Source organism: Sporothrix schenckii (assembly GCF_000961545.1).
Source record: "Sporothrix schenckii 1099-18 chromosome Unknown Cont49, whole genome shotgun sequence".
NCBI classification, from domain to species: domain Eukaryota; kingdom Fungi; phylum Ascomycota; class Sordariomycetes; order Ophiostomatales; family Ophiostomataceae; genus Sporothrix; species Sporothrix schenckii.
In genome coordinates this window covers 1,592,193-1,613,401 of record NW_015971150.1, presented here as the reverse complement: position 1 = coordinate 1,613,401, position 21,209 = coordinate 1,592,193, and the positions used below count along the sequence as shown (strand labels likewise).

Genomic DNA, 21,209 nt, shown 5'->3' with positions numbered 1-21,209 from the left:
GTCGTCAATTGACGTCTGCGATATCTTAATTTGGGAATTTTTGGAGCTCACTGTGCTTCCTTCTGTTAGTGAAAAAATACAGCAGGCGCGTCCCCTGGAACCACCTAAAAGAAGGCAGGCACGACCAGGGAGCATCCATGCACTAAAACGAAAATGCCGACTCATGCGGCTTAGTCACCAAGACGCAGCTGGCCAATCGGAAAAGACAATTTTCCGGCAATCCCACTTCCCCCGTCTTCGGGTGACGCCTACAGCCAAATCAAAAGCTTTCGTGCTGAATCGAACCACCACCCTCCTTTGGCGAAGATTCCCACGCAGCACGCACAACGGTCAACCACGACAGCCCGCCTCTACATCCAAGAACTACGTCCAATTCAATTGTCTCCAGCCGTCACAATGGGGTAAGCCACTTTCCCACTACGAGAACAACCATGGAGCGCTCTGGGGGCTTGCCAATGGGTCGCTGTCGGGCGCGAACAGCTTTGCGATGCCGCGTGCGCGAAATAGAACCGGACGACGTTCGATGATGCTGCGGCATCCACAACTAGCAGCGGCGACGACAGCGACAACCTGGGAAGCTTTGACCGTCGCGTTGATGACAGGAACATCTCTCTAACACGCTTCTGTAGTATCTTCGACGGCCCGAACAAGGTCCCGCAACACCAGCGCGAGTACCAGGCCGCGTACCGCCAGCACGTCCGCATCTGGAACATTGTGAGTCGCCCAGTAACGATCGATTGAGACGAGCGTACTCGAGACGTACACGAATGGCTGGAATTCGAGCTAACATGTTGATCACAGAGCCCACGCAGCCGTATCATGATCGTCCCCTACACGATTGTCCTTGCTGGCACCGTCGGCGGTACGTTTCACTCCTCCGATTGTCTACGGTTTACATTTGCAGTCGAAACCATACTAACGAAGTTCTCATAACAGCTGGCTTGTACGGCATGGGCCGCAAGGTCCTCGGCTACACCTCGTACGTGTAAGCTGGACGCCGCGGCGCGAGGTGGAGCGAGGACGAACGATAGACTTTGAGTGGGCGGGTGGATCATACCCACGAATGTGTATACTGAGATACGGAAATCGGAAATACAGAAATAGATTTTGCATTCGTGCATTGTTGCGTCGTGGTTCACTTTGCCAGGGCGTATGTCAAATGTGACTATTACAATTGACGTGCGGTGCTGTGTTTATGGTTGCATTCGCTATTATGGCGCTACCATACAGGCAGCACACATGTGCTTTATTTTAGCGTTTTCGACATGAAAGGCCGTACAGGGATTCCGGGAAAGCAAAGGGGTGAACATAAAAACAAAAGAAAAGTAAACATAAACAGAGGTACCATACCCCCGAGACACCCTTCCGTATTAGATTTACAGATGCAAACTCGTTCCGCCCCCTTTTGTGTCCCCCTTTTATTCGCTTATTGCCAACCGAGTTTGCATAGCTGAGCAGACACAGCGCATCTCCAGTGAACGTTGCCACGCCCCCCATTCACTTGCTTCAGAAGGCCACCTTAGTCGAGAAGGCCGCCTTTGAACAGGCCATGGGCAAGAACGGGGCCACCAGACGACAAGGGAGAAGACGCAGGAGTCGCAAAGGTAGGAGCGGCAGGAGCAGCAGGAGCAGCATGAGCAAGAGTGGCCGCCGGGACCGAGGGCGCCGTCAGCTTGAAATGGTTCGTGCCGGTGCCGATGCACGAGTCCACGCTCTTAAAAGCTATCTCCTAGTAGCCCTCCGCGCCCGGCGCCTTCTCGTCCTTGCGCAGGCTCATCAGCAGCTCGCGGAAGCGCTCCTTGCCGGACCCAGCAGCGCCGCCCTTGGCGCCCTTGCCCGAGACGTCGACAATCTTGGCAATGCGCTCCCAGCTGGTGCCGCCCGAAGTGACGTCGTCGCGGTTGTTGAGGAAGGTCTCGGCCTCCTTCTTGGTCGCGCCGACCAGCTTGTCTCTCTTGTTGTTGTAGTTCTCGTAAAAGTCGTCAATGTTGCGCTGGGCCTCGGCAATGGTCTCCTCCCGCTGCTGGGCAAACTGCTGCGCGCGTTTGGCGTTTTGCTCGTCGCGCTTCTCCCGCCAGGCCTTGAGGACCTCGGGCTCCTCCTCGTCCTCGACGGTGGCGTTGTAGCCCGACTTGAAGTCGACGGACGGCCCGCTGGTGATGGTGGTGGTGGCGGCCTATACAGTTAGTGAGATGATGCACAGCAGCAACTATGGCGTCGCACGCAGATGTGCACGATGCGCCAGGAACGCACCTGGTTCTGAGCGGAGAGATCGGGGAAGCTGCTCTCGAACTGGGCGGTCTCTACGCTGTCGCCGCCGAGCAGGTTGTCGTCGCCACCAGCCGTGAATGCTGCGCTGTCACCGGGGGTCGTGAACTGGTTGGCATCGTCGCCGAGGATGGCCCGCTCGCGAGCCAGGAAGTCGTCGCCAGATGCCTCGATGGCCGTGCCCTTGATGTCGGTCTGGGCTATAAGTCGAGACGAGGGAGAGAGGTCAGCGCATGTCCAATTGCACGGGTACAGGCCAAATCAGTACGCAAAGAGTTTGGTCAAAACTCAGAGCGGCTGCAAAATCAACTGAGAGCCTCCAGGGGAGCTGCAACGTACCGCCAGAGTCAAAGTCCTCCAGCGAAGGGAAACGGTCCGCCATAGTGGTCCTTTGGGAACAAGTCGCGAGATAGGGGGTAATCGGAATAGAAGAGTCTGTACAGAGGTCGTTGGGAGAAAAGATCAAGGTAGCACCGGATCAGTTGTGATGGTAGATCGGTCTGCCGGGTGTTAGGAAATTCGTGTGTTTGATTGCAGAGCTGTCGATTGTCGGCTTCAGGGAGGTCAAGCGATCTGTAGTCAACAGCGAAAGCAGGGTAGCACCGTTTGGTGACGAATTCGTCTTGCTGCATGTTGTTTATAAGGATATATTAGAAAGCCCTAGCTACAGCGCTGTCTCACTAGCCGGAACAGGACTAGCCGCTGAAGCTTACCTGTCCATGAACCTACATCTACTCGTGCGACCGCAAAGCAGCGTCGTATTGTTTTGGAAATGAAATTGTACTCACAATACCTGCTTCTCTTCTGTCATCTTCCGCCAACGTGCCTTTTCCGCCCACCACAGCCCCAGCTGCATCACGACGAGCAAGCGTATTTTCTTGTCCGTGCCGCAGCGAGTCTTTTCGGCGTAGTTCCTTGTTCTCTTTGCAATTAAGCAGCCTGGCCCATTTGCTTGTCTGCGGTGATCAAAGCCACATCTGGAGAACCGACGTCTTTAAAGTGTCCTCGTGCTCTCCAAGACGTCTGTTCGCGCGTAAACAACGCCTAGACCCGGGTGTAGAACAATTGATAGACGAAGCGACTGGCAGCGTGCGTGCAAACTAGTGAAATCGCATCCCTACGTTGAGGCATCACCGACAGAAAAGCATCGCGATCTCGAGCGTCCCATCCACCGACAGACGACAGACGACTTCCCTGGCGACTCCAAGGCGTCGTGCCTTTTCCTTCCAGCCCTCTACACTAATCCCAACCCCGACATGGCGTATACGGACGACGCCGTGCTGGCGAAGCTGTCGGCATTGAACGAAACACACGACAGCATCGCCACGGCCGCACAATGGATTATGTTTCATCGGTAAGCACAAGGAAAGCAGCGTCGGGTCGCACGAGGAAAGTAACTGACCTCTGGCAGCCGGCATGCAGAACGGACGGTCCAGCTTTGGTTCCAGCGACTTAAGGACTCGCCGAGCCCAAAGCGACTTAACCTCGTCTACCTTGCCAATGGTGAGTTTCATGTCAAAGTAATCGCAAAAACGACACATCCAGTCACACCCACTAACCCGGCCCTCCCACCTACAGAAGTCACGCAACAGTCGAAGGCGCGGCACAAGGACGACTTTGTGGTCGCATTTGCGCCGGTGATTGCCGAAGCGCTAGCAGCAGCATACAAGGGCGCACCGTCCGAGGTGCAGACAAAGCTCCGGCGGGTGGTGGAGGTGTGGCGCGAGCGCAACATCTTTGAGCCGCCGATCCAAGCGGCCGTGGAGAGCCGGATTGAAGAATTCGACAAGGCCAAGGGCGCAACCCGGACAGCGATGGGCGGGTCCATCTTTGGCGGCTCGTCCAGCTCGTCGTCGTCGGCGGCCGCCGCGCTCCCACAAGAGTTTGCGCCGCTCGTGGCGCCGCAGCGCAACGTCACAAAGCTGTTGATCTCGACACAAGGCGCCGCCAGCAAAGCCGACGCCGAGTTCGACAAGATAATGAACAGCGCGCCGCCCGCAGCGCCCGTCTACGCGGCACGGCTCAACGGTCTTCTCAAGACAATTGCCGACGGCGAGGACGCGCTGGCGCAGATGGTGCGTGCACGCATGGACCTCAAGAGCGTGCTGGACAACCTGCAGGCACAATACCAGAAGCTGCTCGAGGCAGACCGGCAGCGGCTCGCCCAGCTGGCACAGCGGCGCGTGCAGGTGGACGAGCGCAAGCGGCAGGTCGAGGACAAGATTATGCGCGATCTGAGCGGCGCCGGCGCCGGCGCCGGCAATGGGGCGGACAGCGATACACCCGGCGGCCACAGTGGTGCCGGCAGCTTGTCGCCGGTACAGGAGCCGCCACGGCCCGAAGTGGAGGCGCTGACGCCGCCCAGCACCGATCCGGACGATATGAGCGAGCCGGTCTTCCCGGGTCTCGAACCGCCACCACCGCCGCTGTCTCGGAGCGCGTCTGGCGATGCAGCAAACGACGCGGTTGCGGCCAGCGACGAGCACGCCAACGACAGCGCAAGTTCAGGACCACCACAGGTGCACGTCACGCCCGCGCCCAATCCGTCCGTGTCTGGCATTGCTATCCTCTCAAACCTTGCGGCGCAGGCCGTCCCTGTTTCGACCAATGGAGCAAACAAGCGCCGCCGCATCGACTCGTCCGAGGAGGTGCCGGACCTGGACGATGGCATTGACGCGGACGTGGCCGAGATGCTGCGCAAGGACAGCCAAAGCTAGAGGCTGCCGGCGACCGGGCAGCTCTAGTAGAAGCATCTGCCATACATTGTGCCCAAATTCAATGTGTCTGTATTTATGTACTCCATAACTAGGAGGAGCTGAAGCCATCCGAGCTGGCATGTGCATTTCTGTATTTTACGTTTGCTGCTTTTTTCTTCATCTTTTTCTACTGTTTTGTTTTCATCTGTATTTATTTTGCGAGTCACCAACAACGTCAGAGAAGACGGACTCTTCTACTTCGTATTTAATTAACAAATGCCATCGCAAACGTATTTCTTGCCAGTGATTTTCACGTGTAGGAATTTAGGACATTCACAGGCGCTCGTTCTTGCCAACAATTGTGCCTGCCGTTATATGCAGTTAGCGGGGAAGAAGCTAAGATACAGTGGCAGCCTTTGAGAAAAGTGCGATTGTAGCAGAGATACCACGAAATATAGCGCAGCGATCTCGGCCTTACAGCGTTGCGTGGGTGGAGGCGGGGCAGTCTTTCCCCTGTAAACGGCCCTGTCTACCGGTCTAATGCCCGCCAACGCACCGCCAATGTTCCTTCCGCGGGTTTAGTACCTCTTTCCTTTTTTTCCCCGAATCCCGATTTTCAGCGACTTCACCCGTCGACGTCAACACAACGCCGATTCAGCAACTCTCAACTCATCCCCCGACCGGGCACACGCACGGAAACGACAAGCATCGCCCACTTTGCAGTGCCAGGACCTCTCGCTTTGTCCTCTCACAATGATCTGCGGAGCACTGCGGCGCCAAGGCGCGCAGCAGCTCCGGGAGCGCGCTGCTGTTGGCGGCTGGGGAAGTTGTGGAAGCTGTGGAAACAGTGGAAACAGTGGAAACAGTGGAAGCGGCATTGCGCACAACGCGTTGGTGCGAACAGCCAGGCCACAGACGCCGACCGTTGCCAGAGACTGTATGCGGCCGCGGATACGACAGCAGCAGCAGTCGCGATACGTTTCGAGCGGCAACAGTGGTGCCAGCGCCCGTTCCGCCAAACCAACCTCCTCCTACCGGCCGCCAGTTTCGTTTTCTTCGGCTCGAAACAGCGGCGGCAGCGGCTTCGGTCTCGGGAGCAGCTGTGCAGCCTCTCTCCGTTCCTCTATGGCCTCGGCCGGACGGCCCAACAGCATAGTGTGGGGTAGTGACAGCCGCTCGCCCGCAGCCTCGGCGGTCGCGATAATGCGGCGCATGTCGACGACAGCGTTGCGGAGGCAAGACAACAGGACGGCACCAGGGACACCAACGACGTCTACAGCGCCAACGACGGCCACCCCCACAACGGCCCCGCCGGCGGCCGGCGACGAGTACCAGGACAAGCACGGCTTTCAGCGCAGCGAAAGGGCCGAAAAGGCCACACAGGTCAACATGGCGGCGCGGCTGTCGCGCGAGGGCAAGACGACGGCCAAGGCCGGCTGGAACGAGGTCTGGCGCCTGATCCGCATCGCGCGGCCCGAGTTCCGCTGGCTTGCCGTGGCCTTTGTGTTCTTGCTGTTCTCCTCAGGCGTGTCCATGTCCATCCCCTTCTCTGTCGGCCGCCTGCTCGATCTCGCCACCAAGGGCGCCGCCGACGACGTTCGCATTTTGGGCCTGACCATGAACCAGTTCTTTGCGGCGTTCGGCGCGGTGCTCACCATCGGCGCCGCCGCCAGCTTCCTGCGCATCATCATCCTGCGCATCGTCGGCGAGCGCGTCGTGTCGCGCCTGCGCGCCCAGCTCTACCGCCGCACCTACACCCAGGACGCCGAGTTCTTCGACGCCAACCGCGTGGGCGACCTCATCTCGCGCCTCAGCTCCGACACCGTCATTGTCGGCAAGAGCATCACGCACAACCTCTCGGACGGCATGCGCGCCATTGTCAGCGGCTCGGCCGGCCTCGTGGCCATGATGTGGCTCAGCCCCAAGCTGACGTCCATCCTGCTCATCATGTTCCCGCCCATTGCCGTCGGCGCCGTTGTCTATGGCCGCGTCATCCGCAACATCTCACGCCGCATCCAGCGCAACCTCGGCACGCTCACCAAGATTGCCGAGGAGCGTCTGGGCAACATCCGCACCAGCCAGGCCTTTGCTGGCGAGGTCCAGGAGGTCTCGCGCTACAACAAGCAGGTCCGCAAGATCTTCTCCCTCGGCCGCCGCGAGGCCCTGATCTCGGCCACCTACTTTGGTGCCAACGGCTGGATGGGCAACATGACCATCCTGGCCCTGCTGATTGTCGGCGGCAACCTCGTGCGCTACGGGTCCATGTCCGTCGGCGACCTGACGTCCTTTATGATGTACACCGCCTTTGCAGGCTCCAGCATGTTTGGCATATCGGGCTTCTACTCGGAGCTCATGAAGGGCGCCGGCGCCGCCACGCGCCTCTTTGAGCTGCTCGACCGCGACCCCGGCATCCACACCACCGTGGGCACCAAGGTCAAGTCCGCCCAGGGCCCCATCCGCTTCTCCAACGTCACGTTTGCCTACCCAACCCGCCCTGCCGTCAACATCTTCCAGGGCCTCGACTTTGAGATTCCCTCGGGCAGCAACGTCTGCATTGTTGGCCCGTCGGGCGGCGGCAAGTCGACTGTGGCGAGCTTGTTGCTGCGCTTCTACGACCCGTCCCAGGGCAGCATCACCATCAACGGCGTCGACGTCAAGTCGATGAATGTCAAATCGCTGCGCCGCCGCATCGGCATGGTTGCCCAGGAGCCCGTGCTGTTTTCGGGCACCATTGCCGAGAACATTGCCTACGGCAAGCCCGGAGCCTCGCGCGCCGATGTCATTGCCGCCGCCCAAAAGGCCAACTGCCAGTTCATCAGCGACTTCCCCGACGGCCTCGAGACACATGTCGGTCCCCGCGGGGCCCAGCTTTCCGGCGGACAGAAGCAGCGCATCGCCATTGCGCGCGCGCTGCTCAAGGACCCGGACATTCTGCTGCTGGACGAGGCCACGTCGGCGCTCGACGCCGAGTCGGAGACGCTCGTCAATGCCGCGCTCGCTGCCCTGCTCAAGGGCCGCAGCACCACCATCTCCATTGCCCACCGGCTGTCCACGATCAAGCGGTCCGACCAGATCATTGTCCTCAGCAACCACGGCACCGTTGCCGAGACGGGCCGCTACGCGGAGCTCAGCGCCAACCCCAACAGTGCCTTTAGCCGGCTCATGGAGTGGCAGATGAGCGGCGGCGAGGTCGCTGCGCCGACCCCGCGCACCGATGGCCACATCACCGAGAAGGAGCGTATCGAGGACCACCTCGAAGAGCCGCTGCCCGAGGAAGAAGAGGAGGAGGAGGAGGATGCGGAAGAGGACGAGGACGACGAGGAGCACCACCGCAGGACGAAGGCCAGAAAGGTACAGGCCATTCCCAAGGCGGAGGTCTAGACGATGTCGATCTTTTGTCCTCGCGTTCATTTTCGGTTCTGAATTATCTCATTGCATGTTCCATAAAATAGAAACGGGAAAGGACATCGGGCGAACTACTCCACTTTCAACAGACACAAAACAACGTTGCGCTTGGTTTGCCTTTGGGAGGGCATCTTTTCATTTTGGGAGTTATATTGTATCTATTTTGGGGACCCAGTGGGCGGCTTGGGCCGGTCGTGGCCGGTCCTTTGTACTGTATCTCTTGTTTTTTTCAACATTTCCCTCCATGCCTGTACATTTTGCTACTATTTTGTCGTTTTATTCTTTCGGCTCTACACTCTACTCGATACCTCTCCTTGTCAATATAAATAAACTTAAATATTGCAAGCAAATTGAGTATTTATTATTGGGTTTTACAGTTTTACAGCAGTCACATTTAGGCGAGACAGTATCCTTTATTTTATTTTATTTTATTTTAAAAAAATTGTAAGACACAAAAAATAAATACGCACATAAAAGTATAAATAATACGTAATTTCTTTTATTTCCTAAATATATTTTACTGTCTTCCAAACACCGTCCGTGATTCTATTTTTGTGTTTTTAAAGGAAACGACCGCCACCCTGACATACCCGTTGACGCCGAACAAATAATAAAAATACAAAATAACTAGAAAATAGTAGATACATATGTAGTACATTGTTCACGGAGGAATCCTGCCCGCCTCGTCCTGACCTTACACATCCTCAAATTCAAAGCCTTCCTCATCCTCGTCGTTATCTTCGGCCTCCGCTTTGACCACCACCTTGGCCGGTTCTGCAGCGGGTTCTGTCGCCCCGTCCTCCAACTTCATCTTCTTAGGCGAGCTTGTTGGGCTTGGCGGGTCGGACATGGCCTCTCGCTTCAGGCTGCTCTGCGAGTGTGCTTGGCGCAGAGGCGATGGCGCCTTGGGCAGTGTGCTGGTGCCGTTGCCCACACCAAACGGCGTTGACCGGGGTGGCGACGCCGCGTTTCGTGGGGGCGGCGGCGCCAGCCCTCCGCCCGGGCTGGCGGGGGTGGCCGCGCCCGAGTTGTTGCCCGTCTGCACCACGTCCTCGAACATGGCCTCGTCGTCTTCCTCGTCGTCGTCCTCGCCGTCCTCGTCGTCATCGTCTTCGCCGTCCTCCCCGTCGTCGTTGTTGCCGTTTTGGTTCTTTTGCGCCTCCTCGGCCGCCTGCCGCTTGAGCCGCGAAAAGTAGTCGTCAATGTCGGCCTCGGCCGTGGCGTCCGTCTTGGCCTTGGCTGTCGGGTGCTTGACGTCGTCGTCCAGCGCCTGGACGCCCGCCACCTGGTCCGTCTTGAACGCCTCGCCCGTGATTGTGCTGTTGGACATCCAGCTCGGCAGCGCGTTCTGCTGGGCCACGCGCTCGCGCTGCGCGCGTTCCTCGGCCTTTTCTTCCTCGGTCGGCCCATTGCCGGCCTGGATCGACACGGACAGCGTGCTCGGGCCCGTATTGGCCATGCCCTTGACGGCTGTCGGCCGGTTCATGGCGTCCACGCCAATGCTCGTGTGTGTCTGGTGCATGGCGTCGCGCATCACGGCCCGCCGGCTGTTGAAGGCCGCCTCGAAATCGTTGTCGGGGATGACGACGCTGTCAATCTTGGGCAGCAGGTCCGTGATAAACTTGAACTGGTTGTTCATGCGCGTGCTCCGCTCGTGGCCGCCCGACTTTCCGCCGTCGCCGTGGCGCAGGACGGTGCCGCAGCGGTGGCACAGGAAGCCGGCCGGGCCGACGCTGTCGAGCACCTCCATCTGGGTCCACTCGGCCTTGCAGTGGTCGCAAAAGTACTCCTTTTTCTCGCTGGGGGGCACGACGGGGCCCTGGAGGTCCTTGTCGATCTTGTAGACGCGCCATTTGATGGCGTCAATCGTCTGCCGGTAGTCGATGTAGTAGTAGGTACGGTTGTTGGGCCGCTGCTGCCCTTCGCGAAGCTCGGATCGAGAGTGTCTTTTCGACAAGAAGAACAGGAAACGAGGAGAACGAGGGTTAGCAAAGATACAAGGCTAAACGGAAACCAAGCAGGTGGTGCGGTCCGTACGATGCGAGCAGACGATCTTCCTTGAGCTTCTGGCACATCTTGTGGAGATCTTTAATGTTCATGCTGATGAGATAGGCCAAGTCATCGTCGCGTAGTCTGTAATAAGTCGGGCGAGAAGAAACAAGGACATGATGTCAGCACTGCGTTTAAAAACCATGCTCTCAACGAGGTCTCACATACGCCGAGTGAATTACAAGCGCATCGATAATGAGAATGTGCTTGGTCTCGTAGAACGCCCGCACGACGGAGCGCACCAGAGTCTTTGCGAGATCCATGGTGAAGGCGATGGACGTGAGGACGTTCGGGTGGATGGACGAAGGGGACGAAGGAGGAAGTTTGAACAGGTCGGATGTGAGATGAAGGTCACGAGGCGAAGAGAGGAGGGCGGGGAGAGGAGGACGCGGCGGATGCGCTACCGAGACACAGCTATCACACTGGTCATGATTCAAAGGCGGACTCGCGCGATGTATTTCGATCGGGGTGTGCGCAGGGGCGGGAGGTGGATGAGATCGTAGGAATGTCGAAAGGTCGAAAGGTCAAATGGTCCAAAGAAGAGGCTGAGGGCGACTTTTCGACAGCTCTGTTTTCGAGGCGCCGCGATCGCCCAAAAACTATCGCTCAATCGAGAATCGAGGGGAGAGACACACTCTCGAGTAAGCGACGCGCGGGACGTTGTGATGGCGGGCGTGGCCTGCGTCGATGGTGTCGCGTGGTCGTCGTGGAGAGGATGGCAAAAGGGAAGAAGCAAAATTAATGTCCGAAGCTGTCTCATAGGCAGCTGGTAGCTTATGGCAGCCGCGTGAGGCTACGGGCCCACAAGGGCGGCTTTGTCTTCCCTGTGGCTCTAGGCGGGTACGTGGCGCTAGTGCGGAAGAGTGGGGAAAGGTATCATCGACTTGACTTTACGCTTCACACCGGACAACGCCTTGAACGGATCAGCTACGAGGACAGTTTATTGTGAAGAAATTCACATACATGATCGACGGTATGAGCACGTAGTGTGATACAATATGCTGCTTCCTCGACAATGTATGATCCATGGGAGGCTTTGTCAAATACAATCCAAGAACGAAAGATGAGAAAAATGATAAGAAAAGATGGACGAAAAGGAACGTAAATATGCAGAAATACAGCTCAAATGACCTCGTACACTACACTAGATATCGGACAGTCTTCTGTTGGCCATCATGGCCCTTCCAGCACCTTCTTACAACTCGCCCATCTGCGGCGAAGGCCGGTGGGTTGTGCCACCGGCGCCCGCCATAAACGGCGACCGGTCCGCATCGAGCACGGCATGCACGTCCAGCTCGGCCGGAGGCAGCCCATCGTCTAGGAACGCCAGCGCCTCGACGGCCTTGCCGCCGCAGGCGCGCTCCAGAGCCAAAAAGGCAAAGTGGCCGCCAACGACGGGGCGGGCGCGGAACATGAGACCGCCCGGATAGCCGCCGTTGCCCTCGGTCTCGTAGAGGTCGGTGAAGGGCTCGGTCGTATCGGTCTTGTTGACCCAGTGCGCGACACTGGTCAGGATCTCCGCGCGGGTGGACTTGCTGGTGATGGCAGCGGCAAAGAACTCCCAGTCGCTCTTGGTGTAGAGGTGGCGGCTGTCAAGGGGCAGGCCGAAGCGCTGCAGGACGTTGTGATACCAGTCGCTCTGCATCTTGTAGATCTTGTCCGGGATAAAGACGGACGAGTCAGACTCGGCGTCGGCGTCCGACGTGGACTTGGACTTGTCGCCGCCCAGAGGCGTCTGGCCCGTCGTGTCGAAGACGGCGGCCGCCTCCGCCGTGGCGTCCGACGGAATGTGGAAGCAGAGGAGCGAGTCCGCGTACAGGTTGTAGAGTGTCGTCCACGAGCCGTACCAGTCGTACGCGAGCTTGGCATGCGTGCCGTCGCGCGAGATGCCAAACTCCTGCCACTTGGCAATGTACTCGTCCGCGATGTCGCGGTAGTACGCGGCGTCCTTCTTCTCACCCAGCACGGTAGCAATCTCGCTCATGGCGCGGATGCCGATGATGCCCTTGAGTGCCAGGTTCGTCTGGTAGGCCAGCCAGCCCGCAAAGTCGTCCGTCGACAGCTGCCAGCGCGGGATCAGCGACTCACGCACCAGGTACCCGGTCCACTGCTTCCAGAGCTTGTACGACCGGGCGACCCATTGCCTGGCTTCTCTTGCGCCTGTCGTCGTCGCCGAGGATGTTGAGGTCGAGACACCGCCCCACGGCAGGTCAATGCCGTGCACGTCCATGTAGCGCATCTGCTCGTCGGTCAGGTCGAGCCGGGTCGCAGCCGTGACCTCGTTCCGGATGGAGGCGTCGGGTGTGTTGAACGCCGGTGTCGTGTCGTACCTGAACGCGTTGACGAGCGCCAGGCCCATGATGAGCATGTTGCCACACTCCTCGACGGGCATATATTCGTCGTTGCCGTCGCCGTGGCCGGTCTGGTTGGGGAAGTGGTAGCCGAGGTCGTGCATGCTGTAGTCGTTGGGGTACTGGCCGCTCAACTGGTGCTCCAGGAGCGGCTCCAGCAGGTACGCCAGCCAGCGTGGGTTGGTGTACAGGAAGAAGGGGAACGCGGGGAAAATCACGTCGACGGTCTGGCAGTTGCCGTTGGACGAGATTTCCTTGAGGAACAGCAGCGGGTTGTCGGGCGTGCCGGAAAACTCGGTGGCGCCGAGCACCTGGCGCGCCGACAGCGACGCAATCTCCTCGTACTCTTGGGACCCGGACGCAAACGCGTCCTTGGACAGCTGCTCCGAGTACGTGCGCGCCAGCTTCGTGGCCACAGCAAAGTCGTCGTAATGGTACTGGATCAGGTCGTCGGTGTCGGGGATGTAGCTGGCCCAGAGCGGGCGCATGAAGGTGAGGCCACGGGCCGACGCATACTGGACCACCGGATCTTGGATCAGCGCAAATGTAAAGAGCGCGCTGTCGTCCGACACGTTGCCCTTGTCGGTCTTGCTCTTGCTGCCCAGGTGGAACGACTTGGAAAACGCAAAGATGGGCTCCCGCTCCATGATGCGGCGAAAGGGGCCGTCGTTGGCGTTGCCCAGCGCGCCCGTGCGTGCAAACTTGGTGCGGATCTGTGCGGACACGCCGCTCTCGTGCTTGACGGACTCGGGCGCCGAGAAGTACAGCGTGCCCCACTCGGCGCGGTCGGCAAACTCGGTGAACAGTTCCTGCTCGACGCGGGACACGGTCCACGTCTTGATGGGATGGCTGCTCATGCGGGCGTCACCAAAGAAGCCCTTGTCGGCCTTGGCCTTGTGCTTGGCCTCTTTGATGCCCCACTGGATCTGGTTGTCGCGGTTGCCGCTGACCCATTCGCCGTTGACGTCGAGGTAGATGTCGATGTCGAAGCTGCCCTCGACAACCACGTTGAGATAGGCTGCCGGGATGGACTGGCGGAAGGTCGACGTGGGCGTAATGGGCGACAGAAACGAGAGTGTGACCTTGAGCTTGTCCTCAGCAGGGCCCGGCACAAGGTACGTCAGGTTGGTGGTCGAGGCGTCAAACGTGGCGCCGAGGTACTCGGGGAAGTTGACCGTGAAGCGCTTGTCCGACCGAGAAAGCGAGTCGTGGGGCCGGCCCAGCAGCGGGTAGACGTTGTGGGTGTCGGGAACGGAGGCCAAGACGGAGAAGCCTACGCTGTTGCCGGTCCAGAAGATGGGCCATTTCTCCCACGGATTCTCGCGCGCACCCGTCAGCCAGAAGCTGAGGTACGGGTTGCGCACGAGGAGCGGAAGCACCGGAGGCGTCAGCGTCGAGCCCGCGACGACGGCGACGTGGGCCAGCACCGCGAGAAGAGAGCTGAAATGCATGATGATGCTGCCAAATGGTGTTGATAGCGGAGTGGGCGGACCACTGTGGGATGGTGGAGAACAAGAGTGATGAGCAGAGAGTCGAAAGTCGACCGAGAATGGACCAAGACGGACTCGGTTGCAAAAGAAATCGAGCAGACGATAGAATGACGCTCAAAAAGAGCTGAAGCCGAAAACGATGAAAGCCGCAGAGCTCAACGAGAAAACGAAACGCTATCCAGCAGCACGCCGATTCCAAGGGCTAAGGGACACGAAGGGACAAGGAAAGAAAGAAAGAAATGCAAGTGAGAAATGCAGAGGCACCAAGAGAAAGGAAAAGGACCAAAACAGGACAAAGGACACAATCAGGGAAGAAGCATGGCTGGTCTGACGGTCATGTCATCGGAAATAAAGAAGAGATCGAATGGCGAAACAGGAGAGCGAGAGGAAGAAGGACCGGGACGGATGCCATGCAATGGCGGCAAGAGCTGTTTCCAAGCTTACCCCACACTTTCCGGGCGTCAGGTGCGCATGGCCAAGGGGGGTAGGGGTCGCGGATGACGGCAGGTGCAACCCACTCGTGGCTTGTCTGGGCAGCACCTTCCATACCCCGCAGGCCACACAATTCACAGATGGGGAAGGTGCGCACTTGCATGACGGCGGCCATGGCGTTGCTTCCGCACAGCTGTCCTCCATACGGAGAACAACGAAAATTTTTGGTCTTCAAATATTTATGAGTTTACAAGTTACAGAACACCCCCCCCCCCCCCCCCCCCCCCCGTCCCACCACCCAGAGCATACGGGGCGGCCCAAAGGCCCGTTGGTTCTGTCTTAGTGTACGTAAATGTCAAGCAATATGCATCGTTCCTTCGTCTCGTTGGTATGTCTATGTACTTTAAATGGAAGTCGATCAACGCAAGCCAATATCCCTTCCTCGTCTAGAATGTAGGCTCATTACATGGACAGGCTATGTCCTCAATTTCTGTGCTGTTCGTCCTCGTCGTCTGCGGCCATCCCATCCCCTGCGGTTACCACACATCGTAGGGCTCGACCTCATGCTTCTCGCCGTCGTCGCGGATATGCTGCAGCTTGACATCCCGCTTCATGGCCTTGCGCATGTCGTATGCGTCCTCGCTCTCTTTGGTGGGATCCGTCGAGTGGTCGCCGTAGTAATCCTTGACCACGCGGAACACGCTGTAGCCCATATTCTTGTAAAAGGCAATCGCCTTGTCGTTGGTGACGCGCACAAACAGGTCCACAAACCAGGCATCGTTGGCGTCGGCCGCTGCCTCGAGCTGCTCGCTCAGTAGCCGCCCGATGCCCAGCCGCCGTGCCTCCGGTGCAATCGTTATGGCCGTGATGTGTGCGTGCCAGGGCAGGTAGTGTTCTGAGAATTTGTATTCATCGGGCGAGGACTCGAGCTTCCCCATGACTGCGGCCTGGTCAATATACATGTATGCACGCGGCGCGTATTTCTTGTCGTGACAGGTTCGACGTACTGTAGCCGATGATGTTGCCGTCGGCGTCCTCGGCCACCTGGAACAGTGCTGGCCACTTAGCATAGTACTGCAGGTAAAAGGACAGCTCGTAGGTCTCCGTGTAGCGGTCGAGATTGCACTTGGCGAGCTTGTTAAGGTCACCTGGCTGGAACCGTCGGAAGTTGGCCATCCTGTCTGTCGCTCGCGGAGCCTATGCGGCAGTCAACACGAGGATTGCAAGGCCGTCGTCTTGGTTTGCTGTCCTATTGCCTCCGCCCGCCCAGGCCAATTACTGCCTATGGCCCGCAGCTACGATCGATAGACGAGAGACCGTACGGACAACGGATACCATTCGCTCGTATCAGGTGTGCGGGACTGGCGAGCCTGCGTCGTGTTTGGCCGTCGTCCGTATTTGTGATGCCGTTGACATTATGCATGGGTCAATTTTCACGATTTCTACTGAATTATGCATTTAATTTTGCTCTAAAAATAAAGCCCATAATTCTTCCCACCATTACCAACCAATCGTGGCAAGAGCATCCCCGACGCCGCTGTCTGCACTAAATCGGGACGAGCCAGGCCCTGAAGGCAACAGCCAAGCCCCTGAATGGCCCGTAACAGAAGGCGTCTGTTTACGCATAGACGTCCGTTAGAAATCCGTAATCCCCCCCTCCCAAAATTCAGGGACCGATGCGACGCGTTGAGACAGCACCAGAAATAATTACATGCAGCAGCCCAAGAGGAAAAACGCCCGAAAACAGAATAGCCAGACGAGCCAGAGTAAGACACACAACTACTGTAAGATACACTGGCAGCCTGTTGTCGGCGCATCGTGACTGCCAATTTTGGAGATTTCGTCAACAGAGCCCCTCTGCAACGCGGCATCGCACAAAGGGGAAGCCACGAGCGACTTCGTGTTCTTGCCCGTTGTTGCCCAACGAGCCACGGCTGCGGATTACGGATTACAGATTACGGATTACGGCAGGAGCGATAAACACGACAGCCAACGCAAACACCCCCTCCTCCAACAACATCATATCGCTGCCCCCTACCCTATATCGCGACCTGACTATACCGTGCTGTTGGCCGCGCATCCACTCTTCCTGCACTGCCGTCTGCCACCTGTCGCATCAGCAACGAACGCGGCCTTGAACAACAAACGCCGTGCCCATCAACAAGACGTCGACGACCGCGTCTGCGAAACGGACCCGAGCCATCGCACCACATCGCACCACAACCCACGAACATACATCAACGAAGAGCGATAGAGCTCTGGCATCCTGTGCAACACACGATTTGCACCACAACTATGTCGGTGCCGACTACGCCGCAGCACTCGCGTCAGTCCACCAGGGACTTCTCGCCGCAGCTGGAACGGCGCCAGTCCAAGTCCAGCTACAACGAGCCCTCCACGCCCACACACCACCTGCACCCGTCCTTTAGCCATGGCGACGGCCTCGACGTGTTTAGCAGCGGGGGCATGGGCGGCATGAGCGGCAGCATGGGCGGCCTCGGCAACCTGGCAGACGAGCTGGGCGATGCCTTTTCGGACGGCGAGGACGAGGAGGGCGAGTACTACGACGACGAGCTGGACGAAAGCCAAGTACGGGCCCTCGATGGTATACCGCCCGAAATCAGTCTGTCACCGACCGAGCAGCGTGCCGCAGAGGCAGCAAAACAAGGAGATGCCAACGCAGCACCGACAGCAGGGGCGGCGGCCGCGGCAGCAGCTAACGACCAAGCACAGCGGGACAGTGGTGTCGACGTGGCTTCTGCGTCGAGTCCACGCACCAGCGGTCCCGATGGACCACGAGCACGCAATGCGAGTCTCAGCTTGCCCTCGACACATGGAGGTAGTGCCCAGGGCGGTAGCAGCCGGCGCGGCCACAAGCGCGTAGGCAGTGTGTACGATGGGTCCGAGTACGGGTCTGACTCGGACCTGGAGTCTCCAGGGATGCCGACTAGCCTCGTGGCAAAGATGGATGCCGTCGAGTCTCTGGCGCGGCGAGGGACCGAAGACAACGGCGGACCGACCGACGGCGTATGCAAGCGGTTGGTCGACGAGCTCCGCGATCTTGGGTCACAGTCTGGTGTGGAGGGCGGCGCGTCGAGGTAAGAATGCCCCGTTGCGCACATTGCAAGGTCGAACAAGCCCCATATACTGACAACTGTCTCCAGGTTAATTACAGCACACTCGGCGCTGACGACACATCTGACGCACCAGACCCGGCAGCTGCATGCTCTTGCATTCCCGTTGTTCTCGCCACTCGCCGGGCCTATGCCGGCGCCACTGGTGGGCATTGCAGTCACTCGGAATGGAGGCGACAGCGACGATGAGGAAGAAGCCGAGGACGATTTGTTGCCGATGCTGGCATCTCTCGTCGACCAGATGCCGCGTCCCAGCACCGCCGCATGCCAGTCCCTCGGTACCCTGCACGGCCTGACCAACGACCTTGTCTCGACACTCAACTACTTGTCTGACACGCTGCACATGGCACGCCAGACGACCAACACGGCCACACGCCGCCTACGTAGTGCAAAGGAGCTCGTGGCTGAGCTGCGGCGCGATGAGGAGCTGCGCGAGGAAGGAGAGCGGTGGCTGGCACGTGGCAACTGGAACGAACGGTTGAAGCAGAGAGAGTGCGCGCACGTGTGCGGCGACGTTGTCGGCGGCTTTGAGGAGGTCTGCAACGGCTGGCGGGCGCGGCTTTTGGCTCAGGCCGAGGCAGCACAGGCGTCTGCATGAACAGGAGGACGGATAGACGACAGATACGCGGCATCACTCATACAGGTGACATCCCTTTCCTTTGTTTATCTTTTTTCCTTTGAGGTTTCCATTTCATCTGCCTTTGACCGATGCACTTTTATTCCCCCTCTCCCATTCCCTTTTGTTTCCTACCGATTTAGTTACAATGTTTCTTTTACAACAAAGGGTTGATAAACCAAGGACTTTACAAGTACGGGCGCAAGACACACTCAGATTTATTCAGAACAAAACCCCCTCCTTATACGATGGCCCCCTTTTGCGGTTTATAGACGTACTGCAGAGTGCAGAGATACAGGCAGCTCTTGGTATATTTTGCGAATGCAAGGAAATAGATTCCCCCTTATTACATGTTTTGTTTTTACTAACTGTCAGACGAACTGGACGACATCCCGTGCACTGCCTCATATAACAAGTTCGTGCGTGATTCAACGCGGCCGCAGCTATGCGGTATGGGAAAAGGTCAACGTGCCGGCCCAGTCGACTGGACAGCAAACTTCCACGGCCATGTCGAGGCCGATGGTGCCGTGTCCATCGAGGCTGCCCACCACGACGGTACTGCCAACAGCTCACATATCGCATCCGACTATGGCCGCTCCCAATTAGGTGTGCTTCTGCTGCAGCTCACTCTTTCTCAAGAACCGAGCAAGGACTCTGTGTTGGTATATCCGTTCTCACCTTCAGCACTGCCGCTCTACCTGCGCTCACAGTGTCCCTCTCGCCCTTGGAGAACTCCATTCCCACGCGCCCCTGGCTAATGCGGGTAACAAGCTGGTCGACCGGCGTCGTTGCCAGCGTAATCTTTCGTTGCGACCAGCATCCTTTGGTCGTCGCCATTGGTGCATGGGAGGCACAGTCTTGCACCATGGCCATCACCAAATTGGTGGTTGACGTAGGGGGTCTGAAAGCCCAGTACGTTGGGTCCACCGGAGAGCGTGCAGGTCTGAGTGAGATGTGAGGTGTACGGCGGCAGCTTCGGAGTAACGTAAGCGGCGCAGAGTTGGTGGCGCGGCTATCGCTGGACTCGTAATTGTCTCCAATGCACTCGGTATTTCCATTTCACCCTTCCACCCTTCCATGTCTGTCCCCTGGTTTGACGGCTTGGCGGAATCGCCCTTTCCTGAACGTACATTCTCCCTGGTCCTTCCTGCTTGCAAGTCGTCCGTAAATACTCCCGCACTCAGTGTGTTGTACAAGTAACTGTGTATTTCCGTAATAGGATATCGTGCCTTCTTGGTGGGGACTTGCCTCGTTGGACAAAAGACGGCTACAAAAAGCCCAGTAATCCGCCACAAAGCTGCGTCGTAAGCTCCCCCCTCGTAGCCGCTCCGTCGCTGCTACTGGCTTTGTGGACTTTCATGCCCCCCTTTTCCTTTGTACTGAGCAACTTCGGTTGGTCGCCGGTAGGACTTTCCGTGTGCCAGCCTCGAACCTCGCTTGGCTCGTTTTCGCTGGTAGGACCACAGAAACAGGAGACGGAAGCCACCCTCATGAGCCAGAACATGGTCCCACAGAATCCCCAAAGGACAAGGAGGAAGCACTGGGAATGCACAGGGGCTGTTCTTTCCAAGTGCGCTTTTGGTGTTAAGTATTTGTTGCCGTTTTTAGCACACAGCAAAGTTCCCAAGGCCCACTAACAAGCAGCGCTAGACAAGCGTCCAACGTGCTGCCTATCCAACTAAAAGTTACAAAACCCACAACAGCACTTCTCCACGGTGGGCAGCAGGCATGGCGTTCCCCGTTTGGCTGGTGCTGGCGCTGGCTGGCGCCTTTTACCCTTTTCAGCTACTAACGGCTGGCACCATTAGCTCTAACGCCCAACTTTCGCAGCGGTCGCTTTCGTGGTTAACGGGCCGCCTTCCAGTGTGGACAGTGAGCAGGACGAAGCGCCGCAAGCTATAATGTCCTCGAGTAGCTTTAGAGAGTTTGTTATTGTGTGGTGCACGCGTCGTAACTTACTCCTGTTATATTCAGCAAACCCGAACCATATTAGCCAATATTGTGTGACATAACATTGGCGTCCACAAAAGTTGACCCGGTCGTTCCTTCCCCCGCCTCATACACGGCGAGACCAGGTTTGCATGTTTGTTGGCTGTCTGGCCAAGCCCGCGAGGGCAGGAGCTATGGTCAGGGTTTCATCGCACACCTGCCCCGGGGCGGGCGCCACCAAAGTGAGGTGTGGTGCATGGTTCGATGTTCCAGTTAGTGCCTTCCTCTTGAACTACAGCGCCGCCCGCCTTACGCTCCTGCCGCCAATCGTATCCCAGCCCTTTCCTCTTTTTGGCCAGGCCTTCCCTCTTTTGGCGTCCCTGCTCCATCCAACCACCACCACCGACCCCCTTTTCACCTCAGCGACTTGCATCCTTTCCATCGGTTCCGTGTGTCTCGTCTCCTTACGACTGCATCTTTTCTTTTCACCTCCCGACACATAAGCGCATCGTCGCATACCCGTTCCCGTCGCTCGTTTCGTGTTTTCGATTGGGTGCTCAACCGTACGCCCTTCTCTACGGACTTTTACGGAGTACGTCGTAATACGTCGCAACGCATTTACCCTCGCTTCTCAGCTATCCAGCGTCAGCCTCCAGCGTCAGCCTCCAGCCTCTCGCCCCAATAGAATTGCCTGGGCATCATTCCCGGCTCTGATCCTGCGCACACCTGCCTGCGTTTGCGTCTGCGTCTGCGTCTTCGATGCCCTTGCCATCGGCCCTCTCAACACGCATCTTCGACTCTATTTTGTTCGCCATGTTCATGCCAAACGCTCGCCTTGA

At 58.0% G+C, this 21,209-nt stretch overlaps 13 protein-coding genes across 13 annotated transcripts; 6 read left to right on the top strand and 7 right to left on the bottom strand.

Moving 5' to 3' along the window:
* Positions 1 to 396: 396 nt before the first annotated feature.
* SPSK_05593 (cytochrome c oxidase subunit 7) lies at positions 397 to 989 on the top strand (the record flags this gene model as incomplete). Its single annotated transcript, XM_016732336.1, has 4 exons — positions 397 to 401; positions 549 to 714; positions 802 to 862; positions 937 to 989. 4 exons carry the CDS (start codon positions 397 to 399, stop codon positions 987 to 989), a joined length of 285 nt encoding a protein of 94 aa, XP_016583043.1.
* A 740-nt stretch (positions 990 to 1,729) lies between these two features.
* On the bottom strand, positions 1,730 to 2,650 carry SPSK_05469 (uncharacterized protein; the record flags this gene model as incomplete). Its single annotated transcript, XM_016732215.1, has 3 exons — positions 1,730 to 2,176; positions 2,254 to 2,468; positions 2,608 to 2,650. The coding sequence occupies 3 exons, from the start codon at positions 2,648 to 2,650 to the stop codon at positions 1,730 to 1,732; spliced, it is 705 nt and encodes a 234-aa protein (XP_016583042.1).
* Positions 2,651 to 3,524: 874 nt separating this feature from the next.
* SPSK_05259 (regulator of Ty1 transposition protein 103) lies at positions 3,525 to 4,985 on the top strand (the record flags this gene model as incomplete). Its single annotated transcript, XM_016732009.1, has 2 exons — positions 3,525 to 3,622; positions 3,680 to 4,985. The coding sequence occupies 2 exons, from the start codon at positions 3,525 to 3,527 to the stop codon at positions 4,983 to 4,985; spliced, it is 1,404 nt and encodes a 467-aa protein (XP_016583041.1).
* Positions 4,986 to 5,717: 732 nt separating this feature from the next.
* On the top strand, positions 5,718 to 8,345 carry SPSK_04952 (ABC transport system ATP-binding protein; the record flags this gene model as incomplete). Its single annotated transcript, XM_016731711.1, has 1 exon — positions 5,718 to 8,345. One exon carries the CDS (start codon positions 5,718 to 5,720, stop codon positions 8,343 to 8,345), a length of 2,628 nt encoding a protein of 875 aa, XP_016583040.1.
* A 718-nt stretch (positions 8,346 to 9,063) lies between these two features.
* On the bottom strand, positions 9,064 to 11,178 carry SPSK_05056 (transcription initiation factor TFIIE subunit alpha; the record flags this gene model as incomplete). The annotated part of the gene is made up of 4 exons (XM_016731809.1): positions 9,064 to 10,315; positions 10,368 to 10,502; positions 10,587 to 10,832; positions 11,054 to 11,178. 4 exons carry the CDS (start codon positions 11,176 to 11,178, stop codon positions 9,064 to 9,066), a joined length of 1,758 nt encoding a protein of 585 aa, XP_016583039.1.
* Positions 11,179 to 11,613: 435 nt separating this feature from the next.
* On the bottom strand, positions 11,614 to 14,220 carry SPSK_04957 (uncharacterized protein; the record flags this gene model as incomplete). Its single annotated transcript, XM_016731715.1, has 1 exon — positions 11,614 to 14,220. One exon carries the CDS (start codon positions 14,218 to 14,220, stop codon positions 11,614 to 11,616), a length of 2,607 nt encoding a protein of 868 aa, XP_016583038.1.
* Positions 14,221 to 14,414: 194 nt separating this feature from the next.
* SPSK_10656 (uncharacterized protein) lies at positions 14,415 to 14,866 on the bottom strand (the record flags this gene model as incomplete). Its single annotated transcript, XM_016736979.1, has 2 exons — positions 14,415 to 14,461; positions 14,704 to 14,866. 2 exons carry the CDS (start codon positions 14,864 to 14,866, stop codon positions 14,415 to 14,417), a joined length of 210 nt encoding a protein of 69 aa, XP_016583037.1.
* Positions 14,867 to 15,227: 361 nt separating this feature from the next.
* SPSK_05579 (peptide alpha-N-acetyltransferase) lies at positions 15,228 to 15,867 on the bottom strand (the record flags this gene model as incomplete). The annotated part of the gene is made up of 2 exons (XM_016732322.1): positions 15,228 to 15,697; positions 15,840 to 15,867. The coding sequence occupies 2 exons, from the start codon at positions 15,865 to 15,867 to the stop codon at positions 15,228 to 15,230; spliced, it is 498 nt and encodes a 165-aa protein (XP_016583036.1).
* A 535-nt stretch (positions 15,868 to 16,402) lies between these two features.
* SPSK_05612 (uncharacterized protein) lies at positions 16,403 to 16,945 on the top strand (the record flags this gene model as incomplete). Its single annotated transcript, XM_016732354.1, has 2 exons — positions 16,403 to 16,457; positions 16,542 to 16,945. 2 exons carry the CDS (start codon positions 16,403 to 16,405, stop codon positions 16,943 to 16,945), a joined length of 459 nt encoding a protein of 152 aa, XP_016583035.1.
* A 41-nt stretch (positions 16,946 to 16,986) lies between these two features.
* Positions 16,987 to 18,423, top strand: SPSK_05266 (uncharacterized protein; the record flags this gene model as incomplete). The annotated part of the gene is made up of 2 exons (XM_016732016.1): positions 16,987 to 17,789; positions 17,856 to 18,423. The coding sequence occupies 2 exons, from the start codon at positions 16,987 to 16,989 to the stop codon at positions 18,421 to 18,423; spliced, it is 1,371 nt and encodes a 456-aa protein (XP_016583034.1).
* A 470-nt stretch (positions 18,424 to 18,893) lies between these two features.
* On the top strand, positions 18,894 to 19,399 carry SPSK_05629 (uncharacterized protein; the record flags this gene model as incomplete). Its single annotated transcript, XM_016732371.1, has 2 exons — positions 18,894 to 19,099; positions 19,126 to 19,399. 2 exons carry the CDS (start codon positions 18,894 to 18,896, stop codon positions 19,397 to 19,399), a joined length of 480 nt encoding a protein of 159 aa, XP_016583033.1.
* Positions 19,400 to 19,708: 309 nt separating this feature from the next.
* SPSK_05760 (uncharacterized protein) lies at positions 19,709 to 19,945 on the bottom strand (the record flags this gene model as incomplete). Its single annotated transcript, XM_016732495.1, has 1 exon — positions 19,709 to 19,945. The coding sequence occupies one exon, from the start codon at positions 19,943 to 19,945 to the stop codon at positions 19,709 to 19,711; it is 237 nt and encodes a 78-aa protein (XP_016583032.1).
* Positions 19,946 to 20,576: 631 nt separating this feature from the next.
* On the bottom strand, positions 20,577 to 21,185 carry SPSK_10652 (uncharacterized protein; the record flags this gene model as incomplete). The annotated part of the gene is made up of 2 exons (XM_016736975.1): positions 20,577 to 20,788; positions 21,095 to 21,185. 2 exons carry the CDS (start codon positions 21,183 to 21,185, stop codon positions 20,577 to 20,579), a joined length of 303 nt encoding a protein of 100 aa, XP_016583031.1.
* Between the last annotated feature and the right edge of the window lie 24 nt (positions 21,186 to 21,209).